The sequence below is a fragment of the Saccopteryx bilineata genome, chromosome 2, assembly GCF_036850765.1.
Source record: "Saccopteryx bilineata isolate mSacBil1 chromosome 2, mSacBil1_pri_phased_curated, whole genome shotgun sequence".
NCBI classification, from domain to species: Eukaryota; Metazoa; Chordata; class Mammalia; order Chiroptera; family Emballonuridae; genus Saccopteryx; species Saccopteryx bilineata.
The window spans coordinates 354,395,988-354,416,493 of NC_089491.1; the positions used below are offsets into that span (position 1 = coordinate 354,395,988).

General features: G+C 47.1%; 1 protein-coding gene and 1 pseudogene across 1 annotated transcript in view; both read left to right on the forward strand.

Annotated features, from left to right (window-relative positions):
* NLRP1 (NLR family pyrin domain containing 1) overlaps positions 1–15,590 on the forward strand; it is a 36,495-nt gene extending 20,905 nt beyond the window's left edge. The window contains exons 6-10 of the mRNA XM_066262832.1: positions 4,977–5,236; positions 6,168–6,293; positions 10,708–10,849; positions 13,701–13,745; positions 14,203–15,590. Of these exons, the coding sequence (XP_066118929.1) occupies positions 4,977–5,236; positions 6,168–6,293; positions 10,708–10,849; positions 13,701–13,745; positions 14,203–14,477 (848 nt within the window). The 3' untranslated portion in view covers positions 14,478–15,590. The remainder of the gene's footprint in view (positions 1–4,976; positions 5,237–6,167; positions 6,294–10,707; positions 10,850–13,700; positions 13,746–14,202) is intronic.
* LOC136326610 (ras-related protein Rab-32 pseudogene) lies at positions 8,879–10,564 on the forward strand (annotated as a pseudogene).
* Positions 15,591–20,506: the final 4,916 nt, after the last annotated feature.

Consider the following 20,506-nt stretch of genomic DNA (forward strand, 5'->3'; position numbering starts at 1 on the left):
ACTAAAATACCAACAACAGTAGCAAGTAGAGTACTAAAGAATTGAAGGTCTTAGTGTGTGTAGTTCACCAGGGGATGAAGGCTGCCGTACTACTGTCATCCTCATTAAAATGTTGAAATACTTCTGTACTGATCAGGAAGAGAAATTCTCCATTTTTTGAGACCGTAAGTAACATCATCCAGTGTTGGCCACGGAGGCAGGTAATGGGGCCTGCATATGGGCAGGCAGGGATGGGGCGGCCGAGGCAGCATCTGTCCACAGCACCCAGGGTTCGCAGCAGGTCTAAGTCAATTGGGCAGCAAGGAGCAGTGTTGTCGGCAGGGGCTGAGGCACAGCTTTCCAATCCAGGCTTGAGCAGCATGAGACACCCACCCAGCAATGCTGGCTGCCAGAGACCTAATGTCTGTCAAATTACTGAGAAAGTTAGAAGAACCTCATGGGGTTCCACATGTCAAATCATGACTTGACAGGAACATTATTTAATTATGATAGAATGATTTAATAAACAGTTTGTTATATCAGCTGTAAGAACTTTTATGATATATATTGTTTACTTAGATAATAAAGGCAAATTTTTTTTTTTTTTTACAGAGACAGAGAGGGAGGGACAGATAGGGACAGACAGACAGGAAGGGAGAGAGATGAGAAGCCTCAATTCTTTGTTATGGCACCTTAGTTGTTCATTGACTGCTTTCTCATATGTGCCTTGACCAGGGGGCTACAGCAGAGCTAGTGACCCCTTGCTCAAGCCAGCGACCTTGGGCTTCAAGCCAGCAACCTTTGGGCTCAAGCCAGTGACCATGGGGTCATGTCTATGATCCCACACTGAAGCCAGTAACCCTGCACTCAAACTGGTGAGTCTACGCTCAAGCCAGATGAGCCTGCACTCAAGCTGGCAACCTCGGGTTTCAAACCTGGGTCCTCTGTGTCCTAGTCTGACACTCTGTCCACTGTGCCACCACCTGGTTAGGTAAGGCAGATATATTTTTAGTGTATCATTTACATTCATGCCCACATAAGATGGTTTGGTCATTGTCAGACCACATATACGATGGAGATATTCCTTATAGCCTAAGTGTGTGGTAGGATAAAGCATCTAGGTTTCTATATGTGCACTCTATGATGTTTGCACAATGATGAAACTGCCAAAAGATACATTTCCAAGAGGATCTACCCATAATTAAGAAGTGCACGGCCGTATAGATTGATATAAATTTATAGTGCCATTTCAGCAGTTAAATATATTTAGTATCATCACCTCTAGGTACAGGCATTAATTTACTTTAAACAGTCAGTGCACATAATAAAATATTGGGATTCTCAGTCAAAAAATATATATGTATGTTAGAATAATTTACAAACTAGTAAAGAAAAAAGTAGAATGAGAAAACTAAAAAAGCAAAGAACTGCCCAGACCCAGAGGAGGCTTGTTTGTTGAGACCACAAAGTTTGGTAAATAAGCTGCACATCAGAAGGATAGCACAGACACAGGAGAAACGGAGGCCAGGCCCGAGGGGAAAGTCTCAGGGGTCCAGGGGCGCCTGGCTGGAGGGACATGGTAACTAGGGTCAATTAACCAGAAAAGAGTTAGGAGTAAATGGTGTAGAGGGAGTTGTGAGGTTGTTCAGGTACTATAGAGACCCATTGACATGGCGAAGTTGAAAAGAAGGTACTGAGGACTCGGACAGTGAGCTAGGATGGGTTACTGCTTCCCACCAGACCAGCTATAGAGTGATAATAAGTAAAGCCACCACAACAATAACCTGCCCCTTCTACAAAGGGAAACCTAGACCCAGGGAATCTCCAAGTGCTGTGTCAGGGAGACGGGCTTGGCCAGTGCTGTCAATAAGTTCAACTCTGCACAGCAGTGAGAGAACTTGGTCTACCCTTGGCCTGGGATTCTCAGGGCTACATTGCCATTCTCTGCTCTACACAAGTCTATTCCAGGAAGGAGAACCTCATATGTTTATAGCCTGGAGGCGGAATGCAACAATGGGGCCGAGAGGACATAATGTGCCTTAGCTCTTGCTCACAGCACCACAGTCACACCACTGTCTCAGGGGTGAGTGAGCTGTTCCCTCCCTGTGACAAGGACACCCTAGCCATTTCCTGGTCAGTCTCCTACCCCCTTCTGGTGGACCGGGGAAATGAGATTTGCCAAAGGAAGGGGAAACCGTCTAAGCACACAGGAATCAAATCTGAAATTTGGAGATTGAAGGCCACATCTGGACAAGAGTGGATTCGCCAAGTAGTAGCACTTTCCTTTGAGGGCTCCTGAGACATGATTAATAATTACAACTCTGACAATTATACAGCAGTCTGTTCCTGATATCATGCAAGGCAGCTCCATATATATTCATGTTATCTTGATTATCAGAATGACATAGTGAGTTAGGTACTATGGTTTCCCCCATTATACCTATGAGGAAACCAAACCTCCGAGAGATGAAGATGCTTGACCAGGGTTGGGATTCTAACCCAGGTGTATTACCGCCAGGAGGAGATCTACACCCACACCCACCCCCACCCAGGCCTGCCCAAGTCCATGTCCACCAGCTTTCTACAGGCCCATTCTGGACCTCACCCTGTAACCAGACACGACGTTTCCCTTGGGATACTGTACAAAGTGCAAGAGAAAAAGTATACGAAGTCTCCTCGTAGCTCACTGTGCTGGGCCCAGCCAGGAAACCAAGCCCCCTCCAGGAATCCCTGTTGCCTGCTATCTGGGCTGAACCTGCTGCTTGTTCTGGAAATGATGACCTCAGTGCCTCATTTAGGAATTGGGCACCACTTGCTTTTTAACCTTCATTGGTGTGGTCCTACATAGTTGTTAGCCCTCTCAGTCTGAGGCAAGCCAGGACAGTTTGTCGCCCTAGCAAGGTGAGTTGGACATACACAGCACTTTCCAGGATTCTGCCAAATTAGCATGACACAGAGTGTAAGTGCCGTGACCTACGGTCTGAGTGCAATGATCTCACCCTAGGGCTGCGGCTGGCTCATGACCTTGATAAAAAGCACTTCTCCACAGGTTTCAGTTGTCCCATCTGACAAGTGAGGGCAGTTCAGGGCTGTGGAGAGCAAGGTGACAATATCCACTTAGTATCACCAAAGCAGTGCAAAATGCACCACCTGTTGGAGAAGCAATTTGGCAAAACATGGCAAGTCATAGAAATGTTCACATCCTTTCACACACTCTTCTTATCCCTGGGGACTTATCAATTCCAAGGTAACAACCCAAGGGAAATAGAAAAGTTCTCTGACAAACATGTGTGTTGCAGTACTATCTATCATGGCGACCAGGTGGAGTAACCTCAACGCTGAAACAAGGAGGGAGCAGTGAGCCACTGGATGCTTCATCCGCCAGCCGGGATCACATGCTGCGGTCATCAGAACAGTCTGCAGATGCTTGCAACAATTTACACTACTGTGGAAAGGCAGGAGACGAAGACACGTGGCCTATAATGGAACCATGAAAAGATGTTGCTGAACAGAAAGACTAATGGAAAAGGCAACGATGGTAATGGTAGTTGTCCTGCTTGGTGAGATTAGATGTAAATACTCTACATTTTGTCAGCTGGTGTATTCCACTGTGATGCTATTTTTCATGCAAATAATAATAATAAATGAGGACACTTACCGTATTTTTTGCTCCAAAAGACATACCTGATCATAAGACACTTCTAGGATTTTAAGGAGGAAAGTTGGAAAAAAATATTTTGAACCAAATGATGTGTAATATATTTAATAAAATACCATATTTTTCGCTCCATAAGATGCACGAGCATTTTCCCCTCCACTTTTGGGGGGGGGGGGAAATGCATCTTATGGAGCAAAAAATACGGTAAGTAGCAGGTTTCACAGCCCCTTTTGGTAGTAAATCTGTCAACTATGTACTGATTGGTGCCCATGCAGATGGAGGGCCTGTCAGCTTGTTGGATGTCCCTCTGTGGCCCAGAAACCTCCTGCACTGTTGCCAGGCAACACAGGCATGGAGCCAGAACTCCTGACTTCTAGTCCAGTGTCTCCCATTACCAGACTTCATCCTTCAAGTTCTCTCTTGTGGTGACAGCATCCACACCTGCTGCACTGATCAGGGTTCTCGACTGCAATGAAAGAAACCAATTTAGGCTGATTTGGGTGGAAAAAGAATGGATTAGAATATTATTGAATAGCTCATAGACAAGAAACTATTATGCAACAAGTTCTAACAAGAAAAAAGAAAAGTAACCACATACTGTTGAGAACCAAAAGCACAGCCAAGGTCCAAAGAAGAAAAATATGAGAGACCACTACCGCAGACACGACCACTACAGAAGCCTCCTGCCATGGAGACTGCTGAGCTCTTGAAAATTCATTGCTGCTGCTGCTGCCAAAGGAATCGCTGTCTTTTCATTTGCGCTTCGCCACCCCTAGATCAAGGTCCTGGTTAGAAGCATCCACTGGATCAAGTCTTGGTCACACAGCTGTGTCATCACTTCATGGAAGAATAAGGTTCCCAAATGAAAGATCTAGCTTGTGTCCTGCCAAGACCCACACAGTGATGGAGAAGGAGTTTCTTCCAAAAATGAAGACTGAGTGGTGGGGTGACCAAACACTTTAAAATGTACCCTACCCTCAGTCACTCCATCTTCCACTCTCCCTCTTTTTGGTTCTCTCCCTGCCAAGAGTCAGGCCTGCAAGCATTACTCAATGGACTTCACTGTTACAGAATGCACACCAGCACAGGTATCTATGAGATCAATATCTCTCCTGGATCCAGGACTAGGAGCTGTGTGTAGGTTTGGATTGAGGGGCTTCCTTCAGTGCTCCCACTGCAGAGAACCTATTGCCAGCAGCTCCAATAAAACCCAGGCCCAGTCATTCTAGCTCTTTTACCTGGATCCCCCTGAGAGGGCACTGAGCCTCTCTGAGAACCACACTGCCCCTGCCAAGACTGAGAGCACTAAATCTTGTTTCTCAAATTCCTTTTTTTTCAGGGAAACATGTGGATGTCTCCTTGTTCCAAGTGGCTCACATTAAAGAGGAGGGGTTACTCCTGGAGAAGCCAAACAGGGTGGAGCCACATTACATAGTTCTGGAGAAACCCAGCTTCTCCCCCATGGGAGTTCTGCTGAGAATAATCCATGCTGCCCTGCGCATTCCCATCACCTCCAATGTGTTGCTCTACCATCACCTTCATGACAAGGAAGTCACCTTCCACCTCTACCTGATTCCCAATGACTGTTCCATTCGCAAGGTAGCACCAAGAGCCAGAAAGGCCAGGCAAAAGTGGTCTGAAAGTGGCCCTGGCCGGTTGGCTCAGTGGTTGAGCATCGGCCTGGTGTGTGAGAGTTCCAGGTTCGATTCCCGGCCAGGGCACACAGGAGAAGCACCCATCGGCTTCTCCACACCTCCCCCTCTCCTTTCTCTCTGTGTCTCTCCTGCAGCCAAGGCTCCATTGGAGCAAAGTTGGCCCCGGCGCTGAGGATGGCTCCATGGCCTCTGCCTCAGGCACTAGAATGGCTCTGGTTGCAACAGAGCGACGCCCCACATGGGGAGAGCATCACCCCCTGGTGAGCGTGCCGGGTGGATCCCGGTCAGACGCACACAGGAGTCTGTCTGACTGCCTCCCCATTTCCAGCTTCAGAAAAATACAAAAAAAAAAAAAAGTAGTCTGAAAGAGACATGACATGCAGCCAGGGTCAACTGGGCATAAGGATGGGCTCTTAAAAACAGAAAATTTGAAGTAGATGAATAATCCTGTCCCTGCTCAGCAGGACTGGTTTCCTGGGTCCCTAAGGCCTTCCCCAGCTGGGTTCACTGCTCCATAACTCATTACTGGATGCATCATTCATCACTCATCAACCCCTTTCCAGGATTCAGAACAATGACAGTGTCCCATGCCAAAAGCTGTCTCTGTTCTTCCATTCTTACCTCTCCCCTAGTCTTGCCCAAATCCAACCTTGAATGTGGCAGAGGCAAACCCTGAGGCTTTCTGTGGAGCAGTCGAGGGGAGAAATGGTACAGGTAACCACAGGCTCAATATCCCATGGAGGGTATAGCTCCTTCCATATACATAAACGTGTGGAAGCATCACCCTACTTTGCTCAGATCAGACTCTGTAGGGTGGAGTCCCTGAGCCAGACCCAGACACCATCCTTCCTGACCATGTTCTGTATGCTCCCTAGGCCATAGATGATGAAGAAAAGAAGTTCAAGTTTGTGCGAATACCCAAGCCACCGCCGCTGACCCCACTTTGCATGGGCTCCCGATACACTGTGTCTGGTTCACAGAAGATGGAAATAATCCCTGAGGTGAGCAGCTCAGATGTTCCCCATTCCTTGGAGTCAGAGGTCATGCTTGACAATAGCTATGGGGTAGGTCTTGGAGCTGTCATAGGGACAGTGTGAATTGGGATTGGGCAGACAGTATGTGATATTAGGGATGAGCAGGAATGCTTCAAAAGTTGGGAGAGCCTGACCAGGTGGTGGCGCAGTGGATAGAGCATCGGACTGGGATGTGGAGGACCCAGGTTCAAGACCCGGAGGTCGCCAGCTTTAGCGTGGGCTCATCTGGTTTGAGCAAAGCTCACCAGCTTGGTTGGACCCAAGGTCTGCTGTAGCCCCCCAGGGTCAAGGCACATATGAGAAAGCAATCAATGAACAACTAAAGTGCCACAACGAAGAGCTGATGATTGATTCTTCTCATCTCTCTGTGTTCCTGTCTGTATCTATCTCTCCCTCTCTCTGACTCTCGCTCTGTCTCTGTAAAAAAACAAACAAAAAAAAAATTAAAAAAAAAAGTTTGGAGAAAGGTAACTAGCGGGAGACAGGGTCACATTCAGGACAGGAACAGCAATGGGGTGCACTTAGGGACACTGAGAATAGTTGGGCTATAGGGTGTTGATGCTCTGCAGGCAAATCCAGCAGCAACATCTGTAGCTGAATGCACTGAAGTCATTACTCACTGCAGCCAGAGAACACACACCATGGGGACTGTGGGCCTCACAGGACAAGGGCCTCAGAAAGAACCTGTTTCAGGATGTCAAACTTGTTTGGGTAATTTGAAGGAAGATCCAAGGAAATGGATATTTGGTCTAGATCTGGTCTTGTCAGAAGGCATAGCAATTCTGATTAGGAACCTCAGCAAATTTATCTCTGGGGAGGGCAGACATAGCAAGCATAAAGCCATAATTTCTTACATAGCAGTCAGCAGTTTAGTGGGGTAGGATTATATTTGGCATTGTGTGGGTTGCATGGTAACCTGTCCATAAGGGACATTCTAAGACTGTGTGTGTCCAACAGGAGCTCAACATGGCCAAGATGGCAGCCTCAGCCATGTTTGTAATCACACTGAGGGCTAGCTGTGAGCATCACTTCAGTTCCTAGACATCAGGGGCTATCTTTTGTTCTTTCTCAGTCTCCCCTTTCCACCAAAGGCCACTAGACGTTCATCCATGCTCACCCTCACCCAGATTTTGCTGCTTAAGGTTTAAGTTTCCACTGAATGGCATTCTTTTGTTGAACCAAGGTCAATTCTTTTCCCCTCCATTGTCAGATGAGTCTTCAAACTACCTTAAGTGATGACAACAGAAGGAATGGATGTACAGTAGTTAGGAGGATGTGATGTATATTTTTTCACAGGAAAACATGAATCCAAGAACAATAGCATTAGTTTGCCTATGTCAGTTTTTAACAGGGATGGGAAACATGATTCAGTCATTTAACAAGCATTTACCCAGTATCAGCTATTTGCTGTCTTAAATAGGGATAGTTCGTTGAACAAGACAGACAAGGTCCTGCCCTTGGGAAGATGACGTCCTAGTGGGATGAGACCTATATATATAAAGAAATAGACCAGGAACCATGAAGTTCCATGAAGAAAACACAACTAGGTCATTTAAGAGAGTGACTTGGGCTACTTTACACTGGGTGTCAGGGGAGAAGTCTACAGTCAGTGACATTTGAGCTGAGACCTGAGTGAAAAGAAGGATTTGGGAGGTGGACATTTGTGTCAGAGCACTACAGGTACAGAGGCATAGAGGAGCAACCACCCTTTATCCCTCCACATGACAAAAATGGAGGTCAGTGTGGTAACAAAGAGGAGGTAGATGGGAGTCACACAAGACGCACAGATTTCCTAGAGCCCAATGACCTTGTTACCCTGATATGGAGTTTGAATTTTTTTCTAAGTACAATAACAATGCCTTAGACTAGAGGCTCTTACTTGGTAATACAAGACCTGATTTAGTTTCTTATAGATACTTCTGGCTGCTGGATAAGAATGGATGATAAGAAGTTAAGCAGTGGATAGAGCGTCATCCAGAGAACCAAGGTCACTGGCTTGATCCCAAGGTCACTAGCTCGGTCCCAGGGTTGCCAGTTCAAACCCCAGTCAGGGCACATATGAGAAGCAATCAATGGGTGTACAACTAGGTGCAGCAACAAGTTAATGTTTCTCTGTCTCTCTTGTGCTCTCACTCTTGCTCTCTCTCAAAAGAAGAAAAAGTGAAAACAAAGTCAAGTCAAAGGGCTATTGCAATAGTATAGGCAGAAGCTGATGAAGCTTGACTAAGGAGGTAGCAGAGGAGATAAAGATAAGTTGATGGATGCAGGGTATGTATTGGAGGTAGAGCCTTTAGGATTTAGAATATGAAAGAGAAAGGTAGGAGTTAAGAAAGATGTCTAAACCTGGAATGTGTGTGCTCAGTGGGTGGTAGTCTCATTGACTGAGTGTAGGGAAACTGGGGAGGGAACATGTTTGGAAGATAGCTGGGAATCAAGAGTTGTCTTGGTGGCGGGCGCGGTCTCGGGGAAGTATCAACGGCCGGCGGGGACCAGGCGCGGGGCTGGAGCTCGAGAGAGAGCACCTGCCGGCTGGAGCGGGGCCGGGGGCGCGCATGGCGGGCGGCGGGGCAGGAAACCCGGGCCGGGGAGCGGCCGCCACCGCCGCGAGCACCTCTTCAAAGTGCTGGTCATCGGCGAGCTCAGCGTGGGCAAGACCAGCATCATCAAGCACTACGTGCACCAGCTCTTCTTCCAGCACTACCGGGCCACCATCGGGGTGGACTTCGCGCTCAAGGTCCTCAACTGGGACAGCAGGACGCTGGTGCGCCTGCAGCTGTGGGACATCGCGGGGCAGGAGCGGTTTGGCAACATGACCCATGTCTACTATACAGAAGCTGTCGGTGCTTTTGTAGTCTTTGATATATCGAGAGGTTCCACGTTTGAGGCAGTCTTAAAATGGGAGAGTGATCTGAACAGTAAAATCCATTTTCCAAGCGGTGGCCCTATTCCTGCTGTTCTCTTAGCTAATAAATGTGACCAGAAAAAGGACGGTGGCCAGAATCCTTCCCAGATGGACCAGTTCTGCAAGGAACATGGCTGCACTGGATGGTTTGAAACCTCTGCCAAGGATAACATAAACATAGAAGAAGCAGCCCAGTTCCTAATGGAGAACATTCTTGTGAACCACCAGAGCTTTCCTAGTGAAGACAATGATGTGGACAAAATTAAACTGGAACAGGAGACCCTGAGAGCAGAGAGCAAATCGCAGTGCTGCTGACATGGCCTCGCCTCCTCTCATGCTTCCAGGATGTGGGATGTGACCTGACTTGATTTCTCCATTTGGAGCCAATTCCTGAGAACGGATTAAGGTGGTGGCTGTGCCGCTCTGAGGATCTTCCCTGAGCTGTGCTTTCAGATGACAAAGATAGTGCCCCTGGGAGCCTAAGCTCAAATGGGGTGTCGAGGCCCTGGCTGGTTGGCCCAGTGGTAGAGCGTTGGCCTGGCATGCAGGAGTCCCGGGTTCGATTCCCAGCCAGGGCACACAGGAGAAGCACCCATCTGCTTCTCCACCCCTCCCCCTCTCCTTCCTCGCTGTCTCTCTCTTCCCCTCCCACAGCCAAGGCTCCATTGGAGCAAAGTTTGCCTGGGCACTGGGGATGGCTCTATGGCCTCTGCCTCAGGCGCTAGAGTGGCTCTGGTTGCAACAGAGCAATGCCCCGGATGGGCATGCTGGGTGGATCTTGGTCGGGCGCTTGCGGGAGTCTGTCTGACTGCCTCCCCGTTTCCAGCTTCAGAAAAATACAAAAATACAAAAAAATAATAAAAAAAATGGAGTGTCGATGGTATAGTCCTAATAGTGGCTCTGACGTTAACGTGAACACTTCTGTTGTTACTGCCATCAGATTCAGGGTAATGTTTACATCCTTCTTAACATCTCTTAAAATGATGGTGTAAGCACTGGGGTGGTAATAAAACTCTCCGTGCAGTCTTACAGTAAAAAAAAAAAAAAAAAAAAAAGAGTTGTCTTGAGTGTGATTTAGGAAAGGGGATGAATATAAATTTTCTTGATGGAAAGTGGGTCAAGCGTAGGACCCATTGAGAAGACAGGCTTTGGCGGGAGAAATGAGGATTTGAGGTCAAAATGGGGGAGGTAGAGGAAGAACAATCTGGTTCAGAAGGGGGGCGGAGGATCTGGATTAGGATGTGTGAGCACTACATTATAAGTAAGTCCTATCTCAACCATGGGCACCCCACGGTTTCCTCCTCCTTCTGAGTCAGGATTTATGGGAAACGAGGAAAAGAGCAGTGCGTGAAGTGGCAATTAATTTCAGTGCAGATCATCCAAGGGTCCCCATGGGGCTGAGCAGGGCCTAGAAGGTGTCAGGTGGGGAGAGACCTCACTTTCAGGATGAATGGTGGCTTCTCACATGACTTTCTACAGGAACTGGAGCTCTGCTATCGGAGCCCTCATGAACCCCAGCTCTTCTGTGAGATATGCATTAGCTGTTTGAGGACAAGGATCAGGCTGCACATGAAAAACAAGGAAGATGGAACTGTGGTGTGGGAAGCTTTGGTGAAATCAGGTAAAGTCAAGTCCAGGGAGCTTAGAAAGTCAAGTCAATTACAGAATGTGTGTGTGTGTGTGTGTGTGTGTGTGTGTGTGTGTGTGTGGTCACAATTTCCTGATGAGAATAGCCCAAAGAAGTTCTGTGAACTTTTTCTAGTTACATAACAGCCATGTAACCAGAATTTGAACTCAAGTTAATCTGACTCTAAGCCACATGCCCTCTCCCATGCAGCTTGGTGTCTCCACACTGTCCATGTATTAACAGTTAAACGTGTCTAGTTCCTTCCACCATTCCTCTTATATTCTGGATTTTCAAAACTCTGCCATCCCAGTTGCCTTCCTCAGTAGATGGACCCATTTGAAGAGGAGTCAGGATGGGCTCTAAGACCATGCAATCAGCATGGAGGAGACATAGAACATCTTCCCCCTCCATCTGAATCAACTCAGTGCTCCCAGCACCACAACCGGAGCTCCCTGTGCTTGTGCTCACCTCCCCACATTATAGGTCACTCCGGACTTGCCCAAATGAGCTGCTGTGGACTCCCCCTTCCTCTTCTTATGCAATTAACTGTTTAACCCCCTTCCTCTATTGTTGTTTGTTTTCCCATTGAAATTAATTCACCCATTACTTCCAAGTGCTAAGATTTTCTTGATCTTGATTCTGATACTAAAATTCAAATAAACAGTGTGAGTCTATTTTTTTTTAATTTTTATTTATTTATTTTTTTATAGAGACAAAGAGGGAGTCAGAGGGATAGACAGGGACAGACAGACAGGAATGGAGACAGATGAGAAGCATCAATCATCAGTTTTTCATTGCGCGTTGCGACTTCTTAGTTGTTCATTGATTGCTTTCTCATATGTGCCTTGACTGCGGGCCTTCAGCAGACTGAGTAAACCCTTGCTGGAGCCAGCGACCCTGGGTCCAAGCTGGTGAGCTTTTGCTCAAGCCAGATGAGCCCACGCTCAAGCTGGCGACCTCGGAGTCTCGAACCTGGGTCCTTCCACATCCCAGTCCAACGCTCTATCCACTGCGCCACCGCCTGGTCAGGTAAACAGTGTGAGTCTAGAAGACCAAACAAGGACAGAGAGGTAGACTTCCACTCAGAATAAGAAGATCTCGGCCCTGGCCGGTTGGCTCAGCGGTAGAGCATCGGCCTGGTGTGCGGGAGTCCCGGGTTCGATTCCCGGCCAGGGCACGCAGGAGAGGCGTCCATTTGCTTCTCCACCCTTCCCCCTCTCCTTCCTCTCTGTCTCTCTCTTCCCCTCCTGCAGCAAGGCTCCATTGGAGCAAAGATGGCCCGGCCTGGGTGCTGGGAATGGCTCTGTGGCCTCTGCCTCAGGCGCTAGAATGGCTTCTGGACACAACAGAGTGACGCCCCGGATGAGAGCATCGCCCCCTGGTGGGCATGCCGGGTGGATCCCGGTCAGGCGCATGCGGGAGTCTGTCTGACTGCCTCCCCGTTTCCAGCTTCGGAAAAATGAAAAAAAAAAAAAAAAAAAAGAAGATCTCATAGTTGAAGCTATCTAGCAAGGAACTTGGTTATTTCTCCACCAGGTCCCATTCTGGCCAAGACTAAATTAAACCATGTCTGCAGTGTTGACAAAGAAATTGCTCTCTCTCTGTTTCTTTCTGTCTCTGTCTATCATCATGGCTTCTGGGCCTTAGTTTCCCCATATGCATGAGGAATGAATTCATTTGCAACCTTTAGTTTAAATTGTATTAGATCCTGACCTGTAGTGGCACAGTAGATAAGGCATTGACCTGGAATGCTAAGGTTGCTGGTTCAAAACCCTGGGCTTGTCTGGTCAAGGCACATATGAGAAGAAACTGCGAGTTGTGCTTCTCATTCCACTGCCTTCCCCCTGCTGTTCTTTGTCTCTCCTTTCTCAAAAATCAATAAATAAAATCTTTTTTAAAAATTGTATTATAGCCTGACCAGGTGGTGGCGCAAGGGGATAGAGCATCGAATTGGGATGCCGAGGACCCAGGTTCGAGACCCTGAGGTCGCCAGCTTGAATGCAGGCTCATCTGGCTTGAGCAAAAAGCTCACCAGCTTGGACCCAAGGTCGCTGGCTCGAGCAAGGGGTTACTCGGTCTGCTGAAGGACCGCGGTCAAGGCACATATGAGAAAGCAATCAGTGAACAACTAAGGTGTCACAATAAAAAACTGATGATTGATGCTTCCCATCTCTCTCCGTTCCTCTCTGTCTGTCCCTATCTGTCCCTCTCTCTGACTCTCTCTCTTTCCCTGTAAAAAAAAAAAAAAAAATTGTATTATAATTAACCCTGGCCAGGTATCTGAGTTGGTTAAAGAGTCATCCCTATACACCAAGGCTGTGGGTTCAATTCCCAGTCAGGGCACATACAAGAGTCAACCACTGAACACATAAATAAGTAGAACAACAAATCAATGTTTCTTTCTTTAAGTCTTTCTCCCCTCCCCCTTCCTCTCTCTCTCTAAAAATCCATTTTTATTTATTTATTTATTTTTTGCCCTGGCTGGATAGCTCAGTCGGTTAGAGCATTGACCCAAAGCACAAAGGTGGTTGGTTCCATCCCTGGTCAGGACACATACAGGAACAGATCCAATGTTCCTGTCTCTGTTTCTCTCTCTCTCTCTTTCATTCTCTCTCTCCCTTTCTCTCGCTCCACTAAAATCAATCAATAAATAAAAAATTTTGATAAAAATCAAATAATTCTTTTAATTTAAAAACAAGTAAGTAAATCCTTTTAGAATTAGTCTGTAGCTTGTCTAAGAACTCAAGCAGCTCAGAAGTGAGACTTGTGCAGGAGTTTCAAGGCTTATCATTTGTGTTCATCACCACCTCTGTTACAGAAGCTCTTCCTGTCTGTTTCTCTCCAGGAGACCTCAGACCTGCAGCTACTCTGGTCCCTCCAGCCCTGCCAGGTCAGTAACAGCTGTTAGAGACCACAGGAGCCATGGCGGTGAACTGTCTGGTCCAGGAGGGGAGCTAACAAAGAAAGGAAGGGAAACCATCATTGAAAATTTCACAGGGGATCGGGCCTTGAAGAGATGTGTGACCCAGAGCAGAAGTCCTTCCTCATGGCCCTTATTGGTGCCCATGGAGACCATCAAACGTTCCAGAGACAACCTCAGATGCCTCCATCATAAACCTATCAAAACCTCACCCTTAACTCAAGAAGAATGCTAGGCTAGAGGCTGACATGAAGGGGGACAGAGGTGTCTTTCTGGTGGTCCATAGCTTAGTGGGGAGGAGGAGCCAGGGAAGCAGCTGAGGATAGTGTAGAGTTAGAAGTGGGGAATCAGAGGGAGAGATTGTGGTGGGAACTCTTTCTTACTAATTACCAGCCTCACCTTCACCCCCCGCCCCCCGATGCCCCAGCCTCGTGGCACTTTGTGGACCAGCATCGGGAGCAGCTGGTGGCTCGAGTGACATCAGTGGACCCACTCCTGGACAAGCTGCATGGACAGGTGCTGAGCGAGGAGCAATATGAGAGGGTGCGGGCTGAGCACACCAATCCAGACAAGATGAGGACGCTGTTCAGCTTCAGCAAGTCCTGGGATCGGGCCTGCAAAGAGCACCTCTACCAAGCCCTGAAGGAGACTCATCCTCACCTAATTGTGGAACTCTGGGAGAAGAGGGGAGGTGGAGACTAGGGGTGTCCTCACCTGTTTGTGAGTCCTGGCTCTGCTTGACCACTATCTTCGTCTCAGTTTCTTCACCGATAAATAAGTTGCCATCTGACTTGCCTTCTATTTCTAGTTATAAAACTTTGATGATGCCTTTGCTGGGCATTATTTGTCCATGTCCAGGAAATCTGGGCTCCCAGACTGCCTCCCTTAGCTTTCACAGGCCTGCTGTCCAGGTGGATGACAGCATCTCGGGGAATGTGCATGTGGAGCTGGCAGGATGTCTGCAAACCTTGTAGAATCCTCACTGAAAAGTCTCGTCAGGTGGCCACCACCACTGAGCCTCAAGCCCTCCCCGTGCCATCCAGATGCAAGGAGGAATAGGGAGAAAAATAGAACTTGTCAGCTCTGCTGCAGAAAGACAGTGGAAAAGCACACCTTGGGGTTTTGAAAGGCTTGTGAATAAGGGCAAAAACAGATTAATTTTTACTTGTCAATGTTGGATTTGGTTTTCCTATTAGTTCCAATTGTGCTTTGTTGTTTTTGAAGTTTAGATGGCTAGAGCTAGGAGAGGTGAAGAAAAAGGCCATGGGAGGAATGGAGTCTAGGTCTATGACTTCTTTTGTGGAAAGTGATTCCAAGTCTTTACAGCTGCCTTAGATACCACTGCCCTTTGTTCCTAAAGCACCCTGTGCTCTCCATCCCATTAGAGCACTCAGCACATGACATTGTCACTGTTGATTTTTTGTTGGTCTCTCCCCACTAGATGGTAAGCTCCCTGAGGGCAGGAACCATGTCTGATCTACCCACCAGTTTATTCCCAGTGCCTAAGACAGTCCCTGGCACATAGTGGGTATTAAGTGAGGATTTATAAATATGAAAATGCTAAAGGAAGGTTCTCCAGATATATCCTTTCATTCCCTTCCTGACCACCATACTGTCCATGGAATTCAAGGATCACCCTAGTTATAATTCCCGCATTAGTAGGCCACCCCCTTGATCCTAGTGAATCAGCAATCTTAGAATCAAACCCATTGGTGTTGAAACATTTGTACCAATGTTTTTCTCAACTCATGAGAGCAAAGCTACACTCAGGTTATCCCTGCCCAACATAAAGCAGCCTGGGTTGATCCTCCCTCCTTCCCCACTCCGTCACCCTCGCCCTCAGAGCCGCTTCTCCCTGCCATTCATGCGGGCCTCAAGCACTTTCCTTAGCCTCCACCACACAGCCTGAGGTGTGTCTTCTTTGGCCTCCCGACTGTGATGGTTGTTAGGAAATCTACAGGAGATGCATGCATGAGCTCAGATCAGTGTTCAACTCATAGAGGGTATATAATAAGTAGTAGATATAATCTTTTGGTTTCACTGCTCACTGGGTATGTGAGAAAGGTCAACAATTCCCAACCTCCCACAACTACCCCAAAAGAAAATTCAAGAGGGTTAGGGCATAAACATCCAAAAAATAGAGAAAGGACAACACCTGTGACAGCTGTCTCAATAGCTTCATAGGCATGTGCAGAGGTGCCACCTTCTGGACAACTGACTTTAGCTCAGGCCACATTGCTAACATGTTCAATACATTTGCCTGACTCGGTCAGGACCTTCCTGTGGATGACACTATTACTGAACTTCGGATTCCAGTTCATGGAGCTGTCCTCTAATGGACGTGGAGTCTAGCAGGACACCTCTACTTGAAAGGGATGTTATTTTCTGGGTTCAGTTACCTGTCACTGCCTGTGTAGAAGGCAAGATATCATTAGGCTGCAAGATATCTGCAGCCAAGACTTTGACTCTCTTCCTCCAAGGACAAGAAAGTTTGCACAATGAACTTGCTATTTGAATGTAGTCTGGCTCTGTGTGGGCAGTTTTCTGCTGAATGTGGCAGGTATGTGGCTTGATTCTGAACTTGATGTCCTCAGCTATCTTAAGAGAAAAAAAATATGCCAGTATGTCTTAGAATTTTCCTCTTCGCCAAATGGCCAAACCTCTCCTATTAGTCCCTGAGAAGCACGAAGGAATATTCTCAGGACAAACCTATATGCTCCTATTGCCTTGCACTGGGGTCACATTGCCTGGGACAGTGCCCATTTATTGGCTCTAATTTACTTCATTCTCAAGGTAAAATCCAGGTCCTCATAGAGGAAGTTCTGCTCCTCTCCACAGGAAGCTGTGGGTGGAGTCAGCCTGCTCAGGACCTGTCCCACGCATCGTCTTTCGAGTTTTAACTCCCAGTGGGGCCTGTGATGATTGTTGGTGCCACACAGTAGAGAGTCATTGCAGTTAGGTTGTCTGGGGTCAGCCTCCCACTTCTTGCTTGCCACCTCTTAAGTGAGGCATGTCAGTAAGAAGCTAGGAAAATTCCTTGACAAGTGGAATGAGGAAAACCGAGGCAAAATAGTTAAACAAATGGCCTAACAATTAACAGCCAGTTAATAAATCACAAGCCCTACCCTCCCTAACCAAGGACACTTAGGAAGAAATGGTTTACATCTCTTCTCCCCAACCCAGAACTGGGTAGCTTAAATCACCCCAGTCAGCGAGATAGATAACAGAGACCCAATTAGTGCCATTAGTGCCAGCCAAACCCCAAAACAACTAAAGTCAGGGGAATAAATACCAACAACAACAAAAAACCCAATCAGAACCAGACAAATCCAAGATAGAGGTGAAACTGATCAGAAAGTGATCCCAAACCTCTCTATACACTCATTTTGATACATCAGCGTATTAAAGAACACACCTGGAGAGCTGATGAAGATTCTAACTGAGACCTCCCCTAAAATTCCCCACCTGCAGAAAACAGATAAAAACCTTCACGACAAAGAATCCAGTGCACACTCTCCCTTGAACACATCTACGCTCTGCCCCACTCCACCCCACCCCTGCTTTCCTTGGGCACATAATTTTACTTTCTCCTGAGCTGAGAGAGCCATCTTCTTGCTTAACTTTCAGTGAGCCAAAGCATACCATCCAAAACTCACTTCTCTTACTGTGACTTCCGTTCCTGGGTCTATGCAGCCCAGCTTAGGCTCACTTCTGTTGCTATGACCTTGTTTCTTCTATCCTAAGCCTTTTCTTTGTTTCAGTGTCCCAAACTTTAATAAACATACTCTCAAAATCACCTGGACTTGTGTCTTGAATTATTTCCTACACAAAGTCAGGAACCTACACATACCGAGCTGTGCCAGAACAGACCCACCTAAGTCCCTTTCTGATGACATAGCAATGCCTGACTTTTGGGGGGACCCAAATGGCCCACAACCACTTCTTTTTTTGTTTGTTTTATTTTGCAAGTGTGCGTGATTCTTTTTTTTAATTTTTTTTATTTATTCTTTCTTTTTTAGAGAGGAGAGGCAGAGAGGAGAGAGAGACAGAGAGAGAGAAGGGGGGAAGAGCTGGAAGCATCAACTCCCATATGTGCCTTGACCAGGCAAGCCCAGGGTTTTGAACCGGCGACCTCAGCATTTCCAGGTCAACGCTTTATCTTCTGCGCCACCACAGGTCAGGCAGCCACAACCACTTCTGAGGCTATAAAGGCATTTTCAGTAGCCCGAGAATGTGTTTAAAAAGGTGCCTGACCAGGCGGTGGTGCAGTGGATGGAGCGTCGGACTGGGATGCAGAAGGACCCAGGTTCAAGACCCCAAGCTCGCCAGCTTGAGCACGGACTCATCTGATTTGAGCAGAAAGCTCACCAGCTTGGACCCAAGGTCACTGGTTCAAGCAAGAGGTTACTCGGTCTGCTGAAGGCCCGTGATCAAGGCACATATGAGAGGGCAATCAATGAACAACTAAGGTGTCACAATGTGCAACAACAACAAAAAAACATTGATTGATGCTTTTCATCTCTCCGTTCCTGTCTGTCTGTTCCTGTCTATCTCTCTCTCTCTCTCTCTGACTCTCTCTCTCTGCCTCTGTAAAAAAAAAAAAAAAAAGTAAGGTAATATAGGCATCCGCGAAGCTGAACCCAGACAGGTGAGAACACCCATCCCTGTCTTACTCTCTAAGTGTTACAAATATAAACCTTTAACCCTAATAACAAGTCCATATTAGGGTTCTCTAGAGAAACAGAATCAATAGAGTGTATGGGTGGGGTGTGTGTATATATATATATATATATATATATATATATATATATATATGGAGAGAGAGAGAGATATTTAGATTTAGTTTAAGGAATTTGTTCTGATTGTGAAGGATGGCAGGTCCAAAACCTGCAGGGTGAGGGGTCAGCAGGCTGGAGACCGGGGAAGAGCCAAAGCAGCTGTCCGCTAGCAGAATTCCCTGGTGCTCAGGGGTATTAGGCTTTTGTTCTAGTCAGGCCTCCAATTCATTACAGGAGGCTGAGCACATTGTGAAGGGCAATCTGCTCTACTAATTTCAATGTTACTCATTTCAATATTCATCTCGTCTAAAAACACCCTCATAGAAAACATCCTGATAATGTTTGACCCAATATTTGGTCACTGGCTTAGTCAAGTTGACACATAAAATTAATCATCACAAACCACATAGTAACAGGCACTACTATCCTCCTCATTTTACAAAAAAGAAAAAGAAACGGAGTAGGTCCTGTGTGTGACTACCCACTACTACCTGCCCTGTTAGTGAGATCACCTGTCAGGTTACCTTCCATCGCCTAACTTCTCAGTGTTATTACAGAACCCCTTTTTCCTTCTACAGAGGTTAAATTTAGACTTTTCAAGATCAATATCTATAGTGGGTAGAGGGGTAGAGCCGGGATTTGATTGCCCACTCACTGCCTTCCCCTCAAAATTCTAAAAGCTGTTGTTAGAACTGGGATTCAAAGCACATGTGCATTGTACCCCGCACCCCCTTCTTTGCTTCTGGCCTTTCTCCTACTCCCAGAGATGCCCCACTCCTCTGCTGGCTGCATAGCACCACGACATTTTTCCTAATTTTATTTGGGAACTGTGCTGAATCAAATTTTGTGCCCTCAAATTTTTTGTGATTTTGTGATTTTGGAAGACATCTGTGCATCAACCCCAGGGTTTTTCGGGTCCACTGAGAACAAGGTGCCCAGGGGTGGGGCACCTTCTTTCCCACCTTCTTTGGGGAGGGGTTGCTTCAGAGCCCTGGGTCAATGACCTCACCCTCTGTGGCCGCTTTGATGGGTGGGCCTAGAGTAGAGAGATAGAGAAGTCTGTAAAGTAATGACTACCTTGGTCCCTCCCTCTCAGGAGGAGGGATCTTTTTTTTTTTTTTTTTTTTTTTACAGAGACAGAGAGAGAGTCAGAGAGAGGGATAGATAGGGACAGACAGACAGGAACAGAGAGAGATGAGAAGCATCAATCATCAGTTTTTCTTTTTCTTTTTTAATATTTTATTTATTGATTTTTTTTTTTTTAGAGAGAGAGGAGTGAGAGAGAGAGAAGGAGGAGGAGCAGGAAGCATCAACTCCCATATGTGCCTTGACCAGGCAAGCCCAAGGTTTCGAACCAGCGACCTCAGTGTTCCAGGTCGACGCTTTATCCCACTGCGCCACCACAGGTCAGGCCTCATCAGTTTTTCATTGCTACCCCTTAGTTGTTCATTGATTGCTTTCTCATATGTGCCTTGACCGTGGGCCTTCAGCAGACCGAGTAACCCCTTGCTCGAGCCAGCAACCTTGGGTCCAAGCTGGTGAGCTTTTTGCTCAAACCAGATGAGCCTGCGCTCAAGCTGGCGAGCTCGGGGTCTCAAACCTGGGTCCTTCCGCATCCCAATCCGACGCTCTATCCACTGCACCACTGCCTGGTCAGGCAGGGGGAGGGATCTTTGTGTCCCTTTTTGTTCTGGCACTGTCTGCAAGGTGGGCACTCTAGGTCTCCCAGGAAAAGCCAGCCCTGGGACACAGGCCCATAGTTCCCTGCGTTGCATAAGATTAGACTCTGGGGCCCTGGCTGGGGTACAACAGGGGAGGGCTGTTTTTGTGTCTTTGGCAAAGGATTGCGGGCAGCTTCATCCTGGTTCTAAGTCCTTCTGCAGTTAAGAAACCCAAGTCAAGGGGGTGGAGGGATGGGTCTATCACTGACAGGAATTTGTGCTGAAAAACTAC